Source organism: Mastigoproctus giganteus, chromosome 4, assembly GCF_048544385.1.
Source record: "Mastigoproctus giganteus isolate SK-2022 chromosome 4, ASM4854438v1, whole genome shotgun sequence".
Classification (NCBI taxonomy): Eukaryota; Metazoa; Arthropoda; class Arachnida; order Uropygi; family Thelyphonidae; genus Mastigoproctus; species Mastigoproctus giganteus.
The window spans coordinates 27,803,710-27,821,272 of NC_143578.1; the positions used below are offsets into that span (position 1 = coordinate 27,803,710).

At 35.6% G+C, this 17,563-nt stretch overlaps 1 protein-coding gene across 1 annotated transcript in view; it reads left to right on the top strand.

The window, feature by feature from the left end:
• The window catches only part of LOC150086500 (dynein axonemal heavy chain 3-like), a 544,757-nt gene that overhangs the window by 174,873 nt on the left and 352,321 nt on the right, over positions 1-17,563 (top strand). The window contains exons 31-34 of the mRNA XM_090372184.1: positions 2,380-2,578; positions 10,673-10,781; positions 15,827-16,117; positions 16,895-16,986. Of these exons, the coding sequence (XP_090228310.1) occupies positions 2,380-2,578; positions 10,673-10,781; positions 15,827-16,117; positions 16,895-16,986 (691 nt within the window). The remainder of the gene's footprint in view (positions 1-2,379; positions 2,579-10,672; positions 10,782-15,826; positions 16,118-16,894; positions 16,987-17,563) is intronic.

The window sequence follows — 17,563 nt, forward strand, 5'->3', positions numbered from 1 at the left end:
TAATAATATGGATGGAAAATCAGATTCAGAAGTGAGTGCCCCTGTGTCTAATGACCAATCCAGCAAAAGCGACAAGTATTTATAAAGACATTAAGAATAAGTATGGCGAACCCCAACCCAAGTTCGTTGCAAGCAACGGGTGATTTAATAGGTTCAAGCATCATGCTAGTTTCCACAATGTTAAAGTATGAGGTGAAGTTGCCAGTGCTGATTCTGCAGCTGCAGAGAAATTTTGTGATGTGTTGGAAAAAATTATTGATGAAGGCCGCTATTCAATGCAGCAAATTTTTAACATTGATGATACTGCTCTGTATTGGAAAAAAATACCAGATCGAACATACATTGCCAAAGAGGAAAATACAGCGCCAGGTTTCAAGGCATCAAAAGCATCAAAGCTCTTTCTCGGGGCTAATTCAGCTGGAGATTAGAGATTAAAACCACTGCTTGTGTACCATTCTGGAAATCCTTGTGCATTTAGGGGCATCAATAAAGCCACCCTACCCGTGTATTTCCGATTGAACCAGAGAGCATGGATAACAATATCTCTCTTTGAGGATTGGTTTAAATGCTGCTTCATTCCCGAGGTTGAAAAATGTTGTAAAGACAATGACATTCCTTTCAAGAGTTTGCTTCTATTAGATAATGCTCCTGGACATCCTATGCATCTAGATGATTTCAATTTGAATGTGAGAGTCATATTTCTACTGCCAAACATGACTTCATTCATCCAACCTATGGATCAGGGTGTTATTTCGAATTTAAAAGCATATTATTTATACACATTTGCTCAGGCATTGTCTGCAGTAGACAGTGAGAAAAATGTTACGTTAAGAGACTTTTGGAAATCTTATAATATTTACCACGCCATCTTAAACATTAATAAGGCCCGGGCAGAAATTACTAAAAGTTGTTTAAATGGCACATGGTAGAAATGGCATGTAAAAGGCTTTGAAGGATTTGAAAAACACAAATCATATGAAGAGGTTACAGATAAGATTCTAAAGGTTGCAGAGCTACTTCAGTTGGAGATTGATGCCAAAGACGTGGAGAAGTTAATAGAGGAAGAAGAAAAGGAATTATCTAACGAAGAACTTATTGACTTGCAAGCAGCGATAATGAAAGAAGAAAATGCTGACGAAGCTCAAGATGAACCAACTGAGGAGCCGAGCCACTTCATCACCAGAGAGATGGCAATGGCATTTCGTGAAATTGCATTGTCAATGGCGAGGTTTGAGAAGATGGATCCTGACAGCAAATGATTCTTAAAAGTTAACAGAGGGGTGAATGATATGCTTGCTTGCTACAAAGAAATCTACGATGAAAAGAAAAAAGCCACCATCCAGTCATCCATTGATATATTCTTTCGTAAGGTTGAGCGGCTGACCCCTTCTAAATCTCCACAACCCTCAACCTCTGCAATAGCGTACTTATCAGCTGAAGATGTCAATTCTGGCAACGATGCTCGAGATGTAAAACTTACTGACGTTATGCCTGTCTCCTCTCTTTTTGTAATTTTATAATTTTGAAATATTTTTAAATTGCATGTTTTTGTAATTTTTCCTTCGCATGAGATAAAAATTTGAATAAATACAATAAATAATTCTATTCACATGTTCGTCGAACAGTTCTTTTTTGATTCTATCAATTCAGCAAGTGCTGCACAAGCATGGGGGAAATTCTGACTTACATAGCATTCCGTGGAACGCTACGTAAGGGTTGCGTTCCGCAACCCTTGCATAAGTCAGGGAGTTCCTGTACTTCACTTGCATTATACTGTAATTTATTGATACATGTAAAATTGGAAATTTAAATTTTAAATTAGCATTACATGGAGTCATTATTGTAAAGTTCTTTTAAAATTCTAACCTTGTATGTACCAGTAAATTATAATGTAATGCATGTGGGGTATTTATCTTTTGACAGACATGATTGGTTAGAATTGAGGCAGCAAGATTATTTACTAACTAAACCAGATGCCTCCTAGAGAATTGCCAATAGGATTGGTCCAGCACACTATATACTATAATAGCTAGCCTGCATAAACTGTTTTAAAGCTGTATGTTAGAAATATAAGAAATTTTAGAGATCACACACATGATGTCCATTATGATCTCAAAAGACATTATTCATACATCATGGTAAAAGAGATGGGAAGCACATGTCTTTTTAAAAATTTTTAAAGAAAGACTGGCCTGTATTTGATATGACAAGGACGAACTTTTCATGTTTACCTTGTTTGTTTTTATTGTATATTTTGAGTTGCTTATTAGTAGATCATTATCTAGTAGAGTGACAGTGGTATCCGAACTTTACATTCTTAATATATTTTGCATGTTACCTATTCCACTTTAAATCTGCAAATTATCTCTGTTATTGTAGCAAGGGATGAAGTAGCCAATCTTGCTGATTCAAATATTGAGAATATTCTTGACTTCAGGTGGATTAGTCAGCTGCGCTATTACTGGGAAGTGAACAATGTTATTGTGAGAATGATTTCTACCGATATGGATTATGGTTATGAATATCTGGGAAACTCACATCGACTAGTCATTACACCTTTGACAGACAGATGTTACAGGTAAAATTTACTTAATATTTTTAATATATTTAATAATAATAATAAGGGGTGTGATGGCCCAGTGATAAATGACACTAGACTACCAGCCTGATGGACCCGGGTTTGAGTACCGCCTTGGCGGAAGCGAACACAGCTCCATCACGCTGGAAGACCGGTATAATAATAGTAATAAATAAATTAGAATAATAATAATAAATTAATCAATAGTAATAAAAAATTAATAAAATAAATAAACATCATGAAAGTTGCTCCAAGGGACCTACCCACCCCAAGGTTGGAGTGGCGGCTGAGGCAGATTGTGGCGCCATCTGGCATCACTTCCGAGAACTACCACTGGACATAAGCCGAAGCTAAACAGGTCCACCTCCAATAAGGATGATGTCACAGAGAAATATTAATCATACTTCATCGAGTGTGGCGCAGGATAGTCACTCGCGTTCAGGCCTTAGGCAGAGGGGTCGGTTCAAAAAATCAGAAACGGTCTCCTGAGGGAGACAGTGGAGCGAGTGGCACTGTCCCCCATATGGCTACCACAAGAGAAGGGCAAGACCATCCAGCTCCACCAACTGGAAGTGCTTCCTGCACAACTGCGCCAGTGACCACCCAGGAAGGGAGAAAATGGCAACGCATGAAGTGGAGCATCAAAATGAATACATACATCATGCAAACATACTACGATATAACGAAGCTGGAAATCAATAATATTATCATTATTAATATAATTAGCCATATGGTGCAAGGAAGCTTGAGGCTTTTGTTGCACCAGCCAAAAAAAAAAAAAAAAAATTCTGAGTTACCCTGTGTGTGTGTGTGTGAGAGAGAGAGAGAGAGAGAGAGAGAGAGAACAAAAGTCAGAAGTAGAAGGGAATCACCAAGAAAGAGAAGAATGATGATATCCAGCTCAGGACCTTGGGTGTGCCAAGCCCATACTCACCAGATGTGAGCCCCTGGGGTTAAGTATTAGTTAATAATATAATAATAAATATATAGTAATAACTTTCTATACATTAAATAATTTTCATCCTAGTGATATTTATTCAGCCAATGGGAGAAGAGAGATGCGGGTTACGTGATAATACGTAACAAATACTAAAGTACTTAACAGAAGCTTGTTTTACTGTGGTAAAACAAGCTTCTGTTTAAGCATGGTCATGTGCTATGTTTATCTAACATCACCATGCGGTACCATGCTTGATTTCCACATGTAACATATTTATGTATTCGTAGCAGAGGAAGAGACACACAGTGTCGAAAGCTTTTGTAAGTATTTTATTTAACTTTATCAAAAGAGGCGAGCACAGCGAGCAGGGGCGTGAAGCCCACTAGTTTTTATTATTATTGTTATGTATTTATGTATTTCTTTATATTTTTTATGTACTGCTGAAATATTTTTATTACAAGTGAATAACAGGAAATATATATGAGCAGAATCAACAGAAAATATGTTCTTAGTATCTAAAAGGTTTAGGGAGCTCCTATGGAAAAAGAAATGCCGATTATCATGAAACAAATTTTTTTTTTTTTTTTGGTAGTTGTTGGTGCATCGGCTTCTGTGGCCATAGTGCACCTCCCAAGGTTTTTGCAGTACTTTGATCCAAGCCCGAGGCGGGATTCGAACCCGCGACCTTTGGGTTGCCAGGCAGGCAGGCACCTTACCCACCTGGCTAGCCCAGTCGGCATGAAACAAATGCATTAACCTCTCAATTAGAGTTATATTGATAAAATGTGATTCTGTTACCTGAATGCCAAGGCCCCAGTATTCAGAATAAAATAAAACTATAAAAATATGGAAAAGAAAAAGCAATGTTTGTCCTCAGCCTCACAAACACACATAACTCCCTACCCAAGGAAACACACCCTCACTCTCATCTCCATCAAAGTACAAGTGCCACTTTATAATGGATAAAAAAGTGGAATTAAATAATGACAGGGAACTCACATGCACCATCTCTTCAAGGGGTCATCAGCACTTGTGAACTCTGAAAAGGGTTGTATTTCAGTTACTGACTGCTCTCCAGCCAAATGTCAAGGATGCCCCTGTACATTCTGAACACAGAAAGAAAATAACAGGCCAATACTAAACACACATTGTAAAGTATGCCATGTCCACCATCCTTTGTAGATTAAATAAGTTTAAAAAAAAGCAAAATTCTAGTGATACGTATTAGCACAGTTAATTGATAGGTCTAAAACAAATGCAAATATGCAAAATTCATGTTAATAACTAAATCATAATAAACATAATAAATAAATAAATAAAAATATAATCAAGTAATTAAATAAACACAATGATGCCGACCGGGCTAGCCGGGTAGGTAAAGTGCCTGCCTGGCAACCCAAAGGTCGCGTGTTCGATTCCCGCCTCGGGCTGGATATCACGATGGTGCCGAACCAACCGGTTGGTTGGATATCCCGGCCATGATACACGAAGGAAGCAAGAAAGAACTGGTTCCTTCGTGTATTGATCACATCATACGAAATAAATAAATAAAATAAAAACACAATGATAGGATAAGTTAAAACATAATAAAGAATCAGGGGTCATCATGAGTATTCAAACTAAAGAGAAAAGCACTGCGAAAGCAAAAATAAGAGTAGGAGTGTGTTATAGGCCTAATAACTTGAATGAGTACAATGAACAATTGTACAGAGAAATAGAGTGGACTAGTAAATCAGAATGTCTTATAATGGGGGATTTTAACTTCCCAGATATTGAATGGAACTTGTGGGTTGGTCACTCACACACTAGTAAGACTTTTGTGGATTTATTGGATGATTGTTTTCTGCAGAAGCATGTTCGAGAGGCAACCAGAGAGAGGGTAATACTCTTGATCTGTTTATCAGCAGTGATCATTCGTGTTTTAAGAATTTGCAGATAAAGAAACCGCTAGGTAGCAGTGATCACAGTGTACTGATATGGGATTTACTTAAAGATATAATTACCATCAGGGGTAAAGGAAAGGGTTTTTGCTTCCGTAAAGGTGAGTACAGTGGTCTCAGACAGTTTCTAAATTCTGTACAGTGGGATCAACAGACGATGTTACCAACAGTAAATTCTAAGTGGGAAGCATTCAAGGAATTAATCGTCGATGCTACTAAAAGTTTCATACCTATTAAGACATATTGTTCAAGGTTTAGGCCTAAATGGTTATCAAATGAACTAATGAGACTTGTGACAGAGAAGAAAAATGCATGGGATGCATATAAATTATCAAGCGACTCAGAAGCCTATGGCAGATATAAGCTAGTCTGTAATCAGATCACAAAGGAGGTTAGGCAGGCGAAGGCAGATTACGAGAAATCTTTGGCAAAAGATGCTAAGAAAAACAGCAAGGATTTCTTTACTTATATAAACTCTAAAAGGAAGGGGATGAATCTGATTGGTCCACTTGATATCGATGGTTCAACTGTTGATGATCCTTCTCAGATGGCAAACAAACTGAATGAGTATTTTGCATCTACATTCACACATGAGGAGTTATTAAGGTTTGAAAATGGCAGAAGGTTATCAAATTGTAGCAGGGTGCTTAATGATTTTGTAATAACTGAGAGCAAAGTGGAGGAGAAATTGTTGAAGTTAAACATAAGAAAGGCACCTGGGGTGGATGGAAATCTATCCAGTTATGTTAAGGAGGCAGCAAAGCAACTAAGCAAACCCTTAGCCATAATGACGAGAGCATCTTTGGACTCAGGGGAGGTTCCCCATGGACTGGAGATGTGCAAATGTATCCCCAATTCACAAAGGGGGATCGAAGGGTGACACAAGTAATTACAGATCAGTTAGTTTAACTTCTGTTCCGGGTAAAATAATGGAGTCACTGGTTAAAGATGCATTGCAGGATCATCTAGACAAGACTGCAGAAATAATTCAGATACAGCATGGGTTTGTTAAGGGAAAGTCTTGTCTGACAAATTTGATAGGATATTGTGATGTGGTTACAAAGGAACTGGATGCAAAAAATAATTTTGATATCATATATTTGGATTTCAGGAAAGCTTTTGACACTGTTGCGCATGGAAGACTATTTGTACAAATTGGAGCAGAATGGTATTAAGGGTAAGTTGCTACAATGGATAAAAGGATGGTTCAGTGGGAGAAGACAGAGGGTGGTAATCAATGGGTGCTGCTCTTCGTGGACTAATGTTATTATTAGAGTCCCACAAAACAACAGTGTTGGGTCCACTGTTGTTTTGTATATTTATCAGTGATATTGATGAAGGTATATCAGGCTTAATGTCGAAGTTAGCAGATGATAAAAAGGTTGGCAGGGCTGTTGCAGTGTGCTACTGCAACAGGATCTAGATAATTTGGGCAAATGGGCTAAGAAGTGGCAACTGAAGTTTAACCTTGACAAATGCAAAGTACTGCATATGGGTAGAAGTAACCCCAGAGAAACGTACCAACTGTGTTGTACTATACTTAAGGTGGTAGAAAATGAAAAAGACCTGGGAGTAATTGTGCAGTCAGATATGAAGTTTTCTGAGCAATGCAAACAGGCTGCATGGAATCCTTCCACTTGTTCAGATTATGAACCTAAGGGGGCATAAATTAAGAAAAGATAGATGTAGAATAGATGTGGAAATTTGCCTTTAGCCAGCGGGTGGTTAATTGCTGGAACAAACTTCCATCTGTCATGGAAGTTGATAGGTTAAATAAATTTAAGGAGGAACTGGACAGGCATTTGGAGGCAATGGTGTGATTTTTTTTTTTTTTTTTTTGGCTGATGCTGCATAAGCTCATACACTTGCTTTCTTGCATCACATGCCACTACTACTTCTACTACTATAGGAAAAAACACACAATCAAAGAAGAAGGGAGGGAACAAAGGAAAATGCAATGGATGGTGTTATGTCTATATCAAAATAAGTCTTTGTAAGTACCTCATTCACTAATGTGATCAGGACTTCAACAGGGGCTCACATCTGGGGAGTATGGGCTTGGTGCATCCAGGCTCCTGAGCTGGATACCATCATTCTTCTCTTTCTTGGTGATTCCTTTCTATGTCTGACTCTTGTTTGTTTTCTCTCTCTCTCAGAGTAATTCAGATTTTTTTTTTTTTTTTGGTTGGTGCAGCATACGCCTCAGGCTTCCTTGCACCATACACCTCAGGCTTCCTTGCATCATATGGCTAATAATAATAATATGGCCTTTCATATGCCAAAGGCTTTACATAGGACAGAGCAATTTCACATATATCTGAAACAGCACATAAGAATGAACAAGACATGTGAGAGAATGAACACTGCTTCTTGCTATATGATAGGTGCCTCCGTAGCCAGGTGGGCAGGCGCAGCAGTGCATAGCACACACTTCTTGATTAGACCAGAGTTCAAGCCCATGACCACCAAATACGGAGGATGCGGAAAGGTCAGGGAATGACCACCGCATATCCCTGGAGCAATATGACCTTAGTTGCTAATTCTCCTAAAAAACCAAATAACAACAACAAATAAATAACAGCTACATAATATCACGATGTTTGCTGCTGATAACTTTAGCTACAGTGGGGAATTAAAATAAGCATTGTAAATTAGGGGTCTCATCATTGGCTATCATTTGGAATAAAAGGTTAATATATGTTAATAAAAGGTTAATAAAAGATTAAAATGTATTATGAAATGAAACATCTTATGATGCACTCCAGTGAATGAAAATCATACCTAATAACCATCTCTTCTAGTGGTGTGCAGCCATTCTGAGTTATGATTCCATATTTTATGTAACTCTGACTCTTTTCATAGTCTATATATGGCAAGGGCAGCCCTAGACATCAGAGGTGGATGGGGGTGCCTTAAGCAAGAATTAATGTTGTTGGAGCTACCTAGTCACCCTTGCAAGGACTTAGGGGGTTCCTCTGTTTATTTGGATTTGGGGCTCAGGTCTTTTGCACTTGCTGCACCCCCTGCTTTAAAGACTGCTCTGATATAGTGTATTATTTTTAAATGAGCTAAAATGTTAAAACTGTTTATAGTGTTTATATGACCCCGTGACAGTTGCATACAACATTGCCCTATTCATTGTTATTTCTGTCTTCAAACTGTTGGCACCAAGTGCCACCTAGAAACCTTCTACCTATTATAGCCACATAGATCTGTTGGAAAGGGTGCAAGAAAGAGCAGCATAATTTTTTGGGGATCAAAAGGATACTGGGATTCTGTAAATTGCATTCTCTAGAAACATGGCATCTACATGATGACCAAATTTAAGTGTAGTTGTAGTAGTGGTGGTATGTGATGCAAGAAAGCAGTGTATGAGCTTATACAGCATCAGCCAAAAAAAAAAAAAAAAAATCACACCATTCCCTCGAAATGCCTGTCCAGTTCCTCCTTAAATTTATTTAACCTATCAACCTCCACAACGACAGATGGAAGTTTGTTCCAGCAATTAACCACCTGCTGGCTAAAGGCAAATTTCCACACATCTATTCTACATCTGTCTTTTCTTAATTTGAATTTATGTCCCCTTAGATTTGTAATCTGAACAAGTGGAAGGATCCCATCAGAATTCAGCATGCTCAACCCATTCAAGACCTTATTCACCTCAATCAGATCACCGCGCAGTTGCCTAGTCTCCAGCCACTGCAATTTGCAGAACTTAAGCCTCTCTTGGTAAGAGAATCCCTTCATTCCCCTCACCAATCTTGTTGCCCTTCTCTCTACATGCTCAAGCAAATCTACATCCTTCCTAAAATGAGGCCTCCAGACCTGTACACAGTACTCAAGGCGTGGCCTGACCATTGCCTTATACAAAGGAACAATCACTTCCTTTTCCCTTCTAGCAAAATTCCTATATATCATTGACAAAACCCCGTGACCTGCCCTGGCAGCCTGTCTGCATTGCTAAAACTTCATATCTGACTGCACAATTACTCCCAGGTCTTTTTCATTTCCTACCACCTTAAGTGTAGTACCACACAGTTGGTACGTTTCTCTGGGGTTACTTCTACCCATATGCAGTACTTTGTATTTGTCAAGGTTAAACTTCAGTTGCCACTTCTTAGCCCATCTTTCCAAATTATCTAGATCCTGTTGCAGCAGCACACTGTCATTACTGTCATTAACAACTCTGCCAACCTTTGTATAAGGCTTTAAAAGGGTTAAGTAAAGTAAATGCCAATGGTATCTTTACCTTTTTTCTGACAAAATACACAAGGTTTCATCTGAGAGAAGGTAAAAAAAATAAAATGTATTCCCTATAGATTTATGGAGTATTTTTTACTCCATAAATTTTAATTACATAAATTTAAATTGGAAAAGGAAAGTTTCAGAACAGATATACATAAATTTACCTTCAGACAAAGAGTAATGAATTGTGGAGTAAAATTCTACCTAATGTGGAGGTGGGCAGTTTGAATAAATAGAAAGTTTGGTCAAATTATTGGAAAGAATTTGGATTTTTTTAATGTTTTTTTTTGGCTGGTGCTATATAAGCTTTGCTTCATTGTATCATGTTGCTAATACTAATGCTAATTCTGCCAGTTCCAAGATTGGACGTCTCTTATATCTGTCACTAGTATTATATGGCTATTCCAAAGTTATTTCAAAGTTGTATCAACACATGATACTTAATCTTGTTAAAAGGTAGATCATCTCTGAGTTAAGAATAGCTTATGATCAATGATATGTGCATCACATCACTAAGTGACAACATTTATTAAGTTTCAGTGGCATATTTGGTAGTAGGCTGAAAATGGTAATCCAACTGACAATGTGTATAAAACATTAAAATATCACAAAATGCTTTTTGTAAAACACACAAACTGATCTTTCACACATGTCAACCCTCACATATATGTTAACAAAAGAAAAAAGGAAAGAAAATCACTGCTGGGAAAAGTGTTTATTACATAGAGTTTATTTTAAATTTTCCACTCATTATAAAAGATATTTTCATATAATTAACATTATTAACTGGTAAGGAATTTATAAAAACTTTTTAAATAGTTAAGTTCTTGCAATAACTTATGTACATACTTTTGCTGTACAATCACCATTACTAGTATATCATCATTATGAATTTATTGCCTTTAATTGCATCAATAAGAATTTTATTGTAATCAGTTGATTTTTCAATCAGCATTTTCTTAAATACAGGACATTGACTGGTGCTCTTAAATTACATTTGGGTGGTGCTCCAGAGGGTCCTGCTGGAACTGGGAAAACAGAAACATGCAAAGATTTTGCTAAGGCAATTGCAAAACAGGTAATAAAAATTTAAATGTATTTAATAAAATTTTAGTTTTCTATGCAACTTCTAGTTATATGACAAATAAATTAATTGCAGAATAATGTATTAAAATAAATTTATTTATAATTAATGGTCTCTTCTCTGATAGAACCTCTCTCTCTTGGCCATTCTCAGCTTCATGTTGTTTGGGATTACAAGAATACCAAATATTAGTATTAGTATTAATAGGGGCAAATGATGAAAGAAGACATACTTATGCATCCCCTCCAACAGTTTGTCTTGTTATTCCTTGAATTTATTCAAAGTACTGACATTCATAATCAGTGCCAATTTTATACATGTACGGGCCCCTAGGCAAATTGGTGAACTAGGGTTCTTAAAAGTTTTATATTGATATTTAATTAAAGGTTACGCGGATAATCTGGAATACTAGAATCAATTTTCTTATTAGAAAAACGAGGAAACACATTTCAATACAAAATAAATTTATTCAACAAATAAACATTAATCTCAAATTAAAATCACAGTTTTAATAATCTAGTATATGAACAAAACAAAAAATTGTAATTAAAAGAGATGTTTCCAATAACAAATATTAAGTAGTATTAGTAATAATGTTATATAATAAAAAAAATAATAATTCTAAATAAATAAATGTTTTCAGTTACAATTTAAAAGCACAGTATAAAAATGTAGTACAAGTACATAAACAAAAAAAACTAGTATTGCAATGTAATTATAAGTTATAAATTTTTACACAGTATTGTATTGGAAATTGCCAAAAATCAACTTAAATTTCCTTTTTCTAGCTTTTACAGAAGCAGATTTACCAATTATTTCATCATAATTAATCGATTCCATAACTTCTGCTTCTATTTGTAACAGTGCTAATGCAGACATTTTTTCCTGCCCAATTGAATTACGCAGATAATTTTTAATGCATTTTAAAACTGAAAAGGATCTTTCACCAGTGCATTACTTAAAGGCAAAGTTAAATATATTCTTAACATAATAAATTGTAATAAACTGGATAAAATATAAATTATTGTTAGAAAATAATATAAAAATATGTAACAGATACAATTCGTTTTTACTATCAAACAGATATATATAAAACAAAAATGTTTTTTTCATAAAAAAAAATTATTTCATTCTGGGCAGTGCTGAGCCCTAAAAAAGATGGGGCCCAAGGCAGCTGCCTAGGTTTGCCTAGTGGTAAAAACGGCCCTATTCACAACAGCAGATGGAAGTTTGTTCTACCACTCAACCACCTGCTGGCTGAAGGAAAACTTCTATACACCTGCAACCATCCTTTCTCAATTTGAATTTATGCCCTTCCATGTGAGTAGATCTGTGAGATTTCTATTCTTCATTTCATTGGTTAGATTACTGTTTTAAATCTTCTGATATCAATGTTTTCTCAGATCGTGTCAGTGAAATTATTCTCTGAGGATGAAATCCTTTATTCCACGCTCCACCATAAAATCTCATCCTTTATCTAAACCTTGGTTTTCCAATAAATGTGCCAAGGCTGATCAAGATAAGAATGTTACATATTACAATTGGCTTGAACCCAAATCTACAGGTTGATTTTCTGCCTACAATAAAGCTCACAACAATTATAAAGCTGTTATTAACCACTCCAAACTAGATTTTTAACAGGCTAAGAGTAGAAAACTTGCTTCTTATCCAAATGGTAATTGAGCATTCTTCCTTGCCAAAGCTATGGGCCACAACTTTTGCCCTTCTGTATTCCTACCTCTATTAAAACCTGACGGTTCTGTTGCCTTCTCAGCTAAACATAAAGCTAACGTACTAACATCCTACTTTTCTTCTAACTCTTATATTCACAATCTTGGTAAACTACCTCCCACCATTCCCAGTACACTCCACTCAATGTAATGTAAAACCTCTGTGATTTTCATCAAAAGGATGTCATAATAATTTTGAATGATCTTGATGCCAAGAAAGCTCTGGGTCCTAGTGGTATTTCTCCACATATTCTCAAAACCTGTATTCCTGAACTTGCTTCTGTTCTGTGTTGCCTTTTTACACTTTCTTATTCCACTTGATTTTCCTCTACTCTTTCCAAGGTAATGGAGAAATTCGTTAACTGCAAACTCCTAAACTATTTCAAAACCTTCCATCTAATTAATGATCACCAATATAGATTCCATCAGTGTCGATCCACTGATATTTTGGCTTTGTTACCCATCTATGGACAAATTCAGTGGAAAAGTTTGGTGAATTCAAGCAGTCACTCTTGACATTTCTAAGGCTTTTGATCACATTTTTATCTGATGGATTGCCTACTGTTTTTCGAAATTGGATGTCCAGTTCTCTCTCTCTCTCTCTCTCTCTCTCTCTCTCTCTCTCTCTCTCTCTCTCTCTCTCTCTCTCTCTCTGTGCTCGTGATGATAGATTGCTCTCTGTCTTCTAACTTCTCCAATAATGCTGGTGTTCTGCAAGGTTCAGTTCTTTCTCCCACTCTTTCCCTCTTGTATATTAATGACCTTCCATTGACTGGAAATACTATCCATAGTTTTGTTGTTGATATCACATTGCATTCCACCTACCAGTTTGAGAAACCTTGCCGTGCACAAACAGATTCGACTTCTTGAATATCCATCACCAATTCCTTAAATGCCGATATCCAGGTAATTCTCCAATAGAGTAAAAATAACTTAGTTAATTTCAATCCTTCTAAAACTCAGTCCTCTTGTTATCTCTCTAAAAGGAGTCTGCAGCTCCTATGCTTATCTTCAGTGACACTCAGATTTCTAGACAAGATCACATATCTCTATTAGGGATTACCCTGACTTCTAATCTCTCTTGGCATAAGTACATCACAAATATTGCTTTCTCTGCGTCTAGAAAACTGGGTTTTCTCTTTCACTCTCAGAGTTACTTTTCTTCTAAACAACTATGCATGCTCTACAAATCTCAAATATGTTCTATCATAGAATTTGTTACCACATCTGGAGTGGTGCCCCTACAACCTCTCTCAGACTTCAAGACTCCATTCGTAAGAGGGCAGCCAGGTTAATTAATGACTCATCTCTAATGAAGTCTCTCCACTTTCTGTCCCATAGATTCTGTTTCTTCTGCATGCCTTTTTTATAGATACCTTCATGATTACTGTTTTTCTGAACTGGTTTCTGTAATTCCCCCTCTCTCTTCCAAACCATTGTGAACATGTGCAGCAATGAGTCAAAATCCATTTACTGTCCAACTTTAAACTTACAGAGCCAACTTTTATTCTTCCTCATTTATCAGTTAAACTTCAGCTTTCTGGAACAACCTTCCTTTACATATATTTGAAATCAAAATTATAATCTACAGAAATTCAAGTTTAATGTCAACAAATATTTTCTTGCACAGTACTAATTACTATAGGTTCTAATACCTTTTAGTGTTTGTGATTTTCTTTAAAAAAAATTAATGAAACTGTAAGCTTTTGTGTCGCCTGATAATTTATATGCATCCCATGCATTTTTTATTTTCTGCCACGAGCCTCATTAATTCGTCTGACATCCATTTAGGCCTGAATCTTGAACAGTATTCCTTAGTTGGTATGAAAAGCCTAGTAGCCTCCAAGATTAAGTTCCCAAAGGCTTCCAATTTAGAATTCATCATTGGTAACATCATAAGTTGATAACACCATTGGTAACATCATCATCATTTTGTATATTTATTTGTAAGTTAACTTGTAATTTATTTATTTATATGTTAGTTTGCAATTTATTTATTTATTTATATATTAGTATATAATTTATTTATTTGTAAATAAATTATATACTAATATATAATAAATTATATAATAATAAAATTTTGTAAATTAATCATTAATGTTTTAATTATAAATGTCCTCCTGATATTTCTAGTTTAACATGTTAATTTCAATGTAACATTTCAATGTAAACATTGAGAAATGTTTTCTCAATGTTTTTTGAATTGCAGGTGCATTTGAAATAGTTTGATATTTGTTATTTTCTGAATCTCCTTTGGAATAGGGTTCACTTTATAAGGTTTCCATAGTCTTGGTAGGTAGGGAGGTTTGTTATGTTATTTGGTTTTTTAGGAGCATTAGCAACTAAGGCCATATTGCTCCGGGGATATGCGGTGGTCATTCCCTGACCTTTCCACATCCTCCGTATTTGGTGGTCACGAGCCCGAACCCAGTATAATCAAGAAGCATGTGCTATGCACTGCTACTCCTGCCCACCTGGCTACGAAGGCACCAGGGTGGGAAGGTATTTTGCAATTCTTTATTATGTGCACTAGTTGTGATATAATGTGTAATTTCCTTTATTGCTAGAATACATACATGCATAGGCTTATACATACTTTACATGTGTATATGCACCTACATGTACACATATACAGATAGATAGGATGTACACACTTTTGGCTTTGATTGTGAAAGCCAGTATTATTTTGGAACTAAGTTTATATATATATATTAAGTGTAGTTTGGAAGAGAATATATCATCTCCTGAATGGGTCTGCCATTAATTAACTAGTGTCTTGTTGCTTAACCTTTTAATTGATTGTATGTACATTTCTTTTTTTAAATAGATTGATGTTACAAGTCAACTATTATTAACAATAGTTGACTTGTAACATAGTAATATAATATTATTTTAATGCAAGAAAATCATATTTATTTTTTGCCATGAATGGCTTCCTCAATATTAGTAGCAAGGGATTTTATAATGCTTCTTATTTCAAAGTTCAGGAAACTAATCAACAGTAATGTAACAGTAACAGCATCGTACTTGCTTTCATGTGATGATTTATACTTTGACTTTGTACACAGCTATGAGGAACCTTGTTTTGCTACTTAGTGCATCAATCACATATTGTGGAGGCAGTTTGCTACAAATTACTCTAAATAAAAAGCACTGTTCCACATCCAGCATCAAGTATTATTTTAATAGTTTTTTTGATCAGCATATTTAAAAAAAAAATTAAAATTAAAATTCAATAATAAAACAATTTTAAGAATTGAAATTTTAGAAATTCTCTAATGCTAATATCCAAAATATCTTTCATTTCAGTGTGTGGTCTTCAACTGCTCTGATGGTTTAGATTATAAAGCTATGGGAAAATTTTTCAAGGGTCTTGCTCAAGCAGGAGCATGGGCTTGCTTTGATGAATTCAATCGAATTGAATTGGAAGTACTCTCAGTTGTAGCTCAACAGATTCATAGCATTCAGCATGCCATATTACAACAACTGACTACCTTTTTGTTTGAAGGAACTGAACTATCTTTAAATCCAACATGTAATATGTTTATCACTATGAATCCTGGATATGCAGGTCGTCAAGAATTGCCAGATAATTTAAAAGTAAGTGGAGCTACAAGTGGATATTTTCAAATTAAATAAGCTTTGTTTCAGGAGAGATATTTATTATTTTTTACATAAATAATCAGTTGGCAAAATAGAAAAATTTTTCAAATTTAGGTACAGACTGGAGGCTAGTAGTCATTGAAAAATATCAATTTAATTCCTTAAATACTTCTTTATTGTGTCTAGTAATATAGTACACAAGTCTGGGGAGCGCAACCCACAGTTTAAGAACCCCTGATATAGTACTTTACTAGAAAGTTTTTGACACTTATATACACAGAGTGACCATGTTATTAAGTACTCTTTTCATGAAATGTAGCACTTCTTCAGTAACAGCATCGCATATTCATAACTTGCAATATAAAGCAGGTAGGCAAATACATTGGGTTTGTGTGTGTGTGTGTGTGTGTGTGTGTGTGTGTGTGTGTGTGTGTGTGTGTGTGTGTGTGTGTGTGTGTGTGTGTGTGTGTGCCATTTAGTGTGAGAATGGACAAGACAAATGATTCAATTCACTTTGAACATTAAATAGCAGTTGGTGTCATTCTATAATACACATCCAATTCTCTGGGAAGCAAATGTCAACATGGGCCATCATTCCTATGGCATGCTCTCAACACCTGTTGTGTGATTGCTATGACAAATTCAAGCTGTTCTGAGGGAGGGGGTGCCTAATAAATTGGCCACTAGTGTATGTTATATTTCAATTTCATTTCTCAACATGAATTTGAAAAAAAATATTTTTTTTAAACAATTTTTAATCCCTTCACCCTTTAGGTTTTATTTCGAACTGTAGCCATGATGGTGCCAGATTATGGCTTAATAGGAGAAATATCTTTATATTCAATGGGATTTGTTGATGCAAGAAGGTGAGTTTACTAATTCTTTTAAATCCCTTGTTTAAGATTTATTAAATGAATCTCTTTTATAAAAGTTTTAATGATAGTTGGTTTTTTTTTTAAAGTGGGTTTTTTTTTTTTTTTTTTGGCTGATGCTGCATAAGCTTGCTTTCTTGCATCAAATGCCTCTACTAATGCTAATGCTAATGATAGCAGTTGTGGAACAGTATTTTACCTATAATATCTTTTGCTTGTGTCCAAGCTAAATGTGTCAACTTTTACATGATATCTCTGCTGCTGCAGCTTTTCCACATGTCACCCAAGAGCAATAACAAAAGATCAAGAATAATACAAGTATTATTGTTCCAGCCATACAAAATTTATATGCTTCTGGTTAACTTTAACCATTTAGTAAGTAATCCTTTCCATGCAGAAGCTGCTATTATCTGAAAAACTTATAATGACTGGTGAAACAGCCGTGAGGATTGTGGTTTTTGGCTTAATTTTGCCTTCCAGTCAGTTGATGTTTTTAGCAAAATTCCAGGAAAACTTTTGAAAGATATTGTTTCAGTGATGTGCAGTATCACCATTGAGTCTGTGTCTGGGT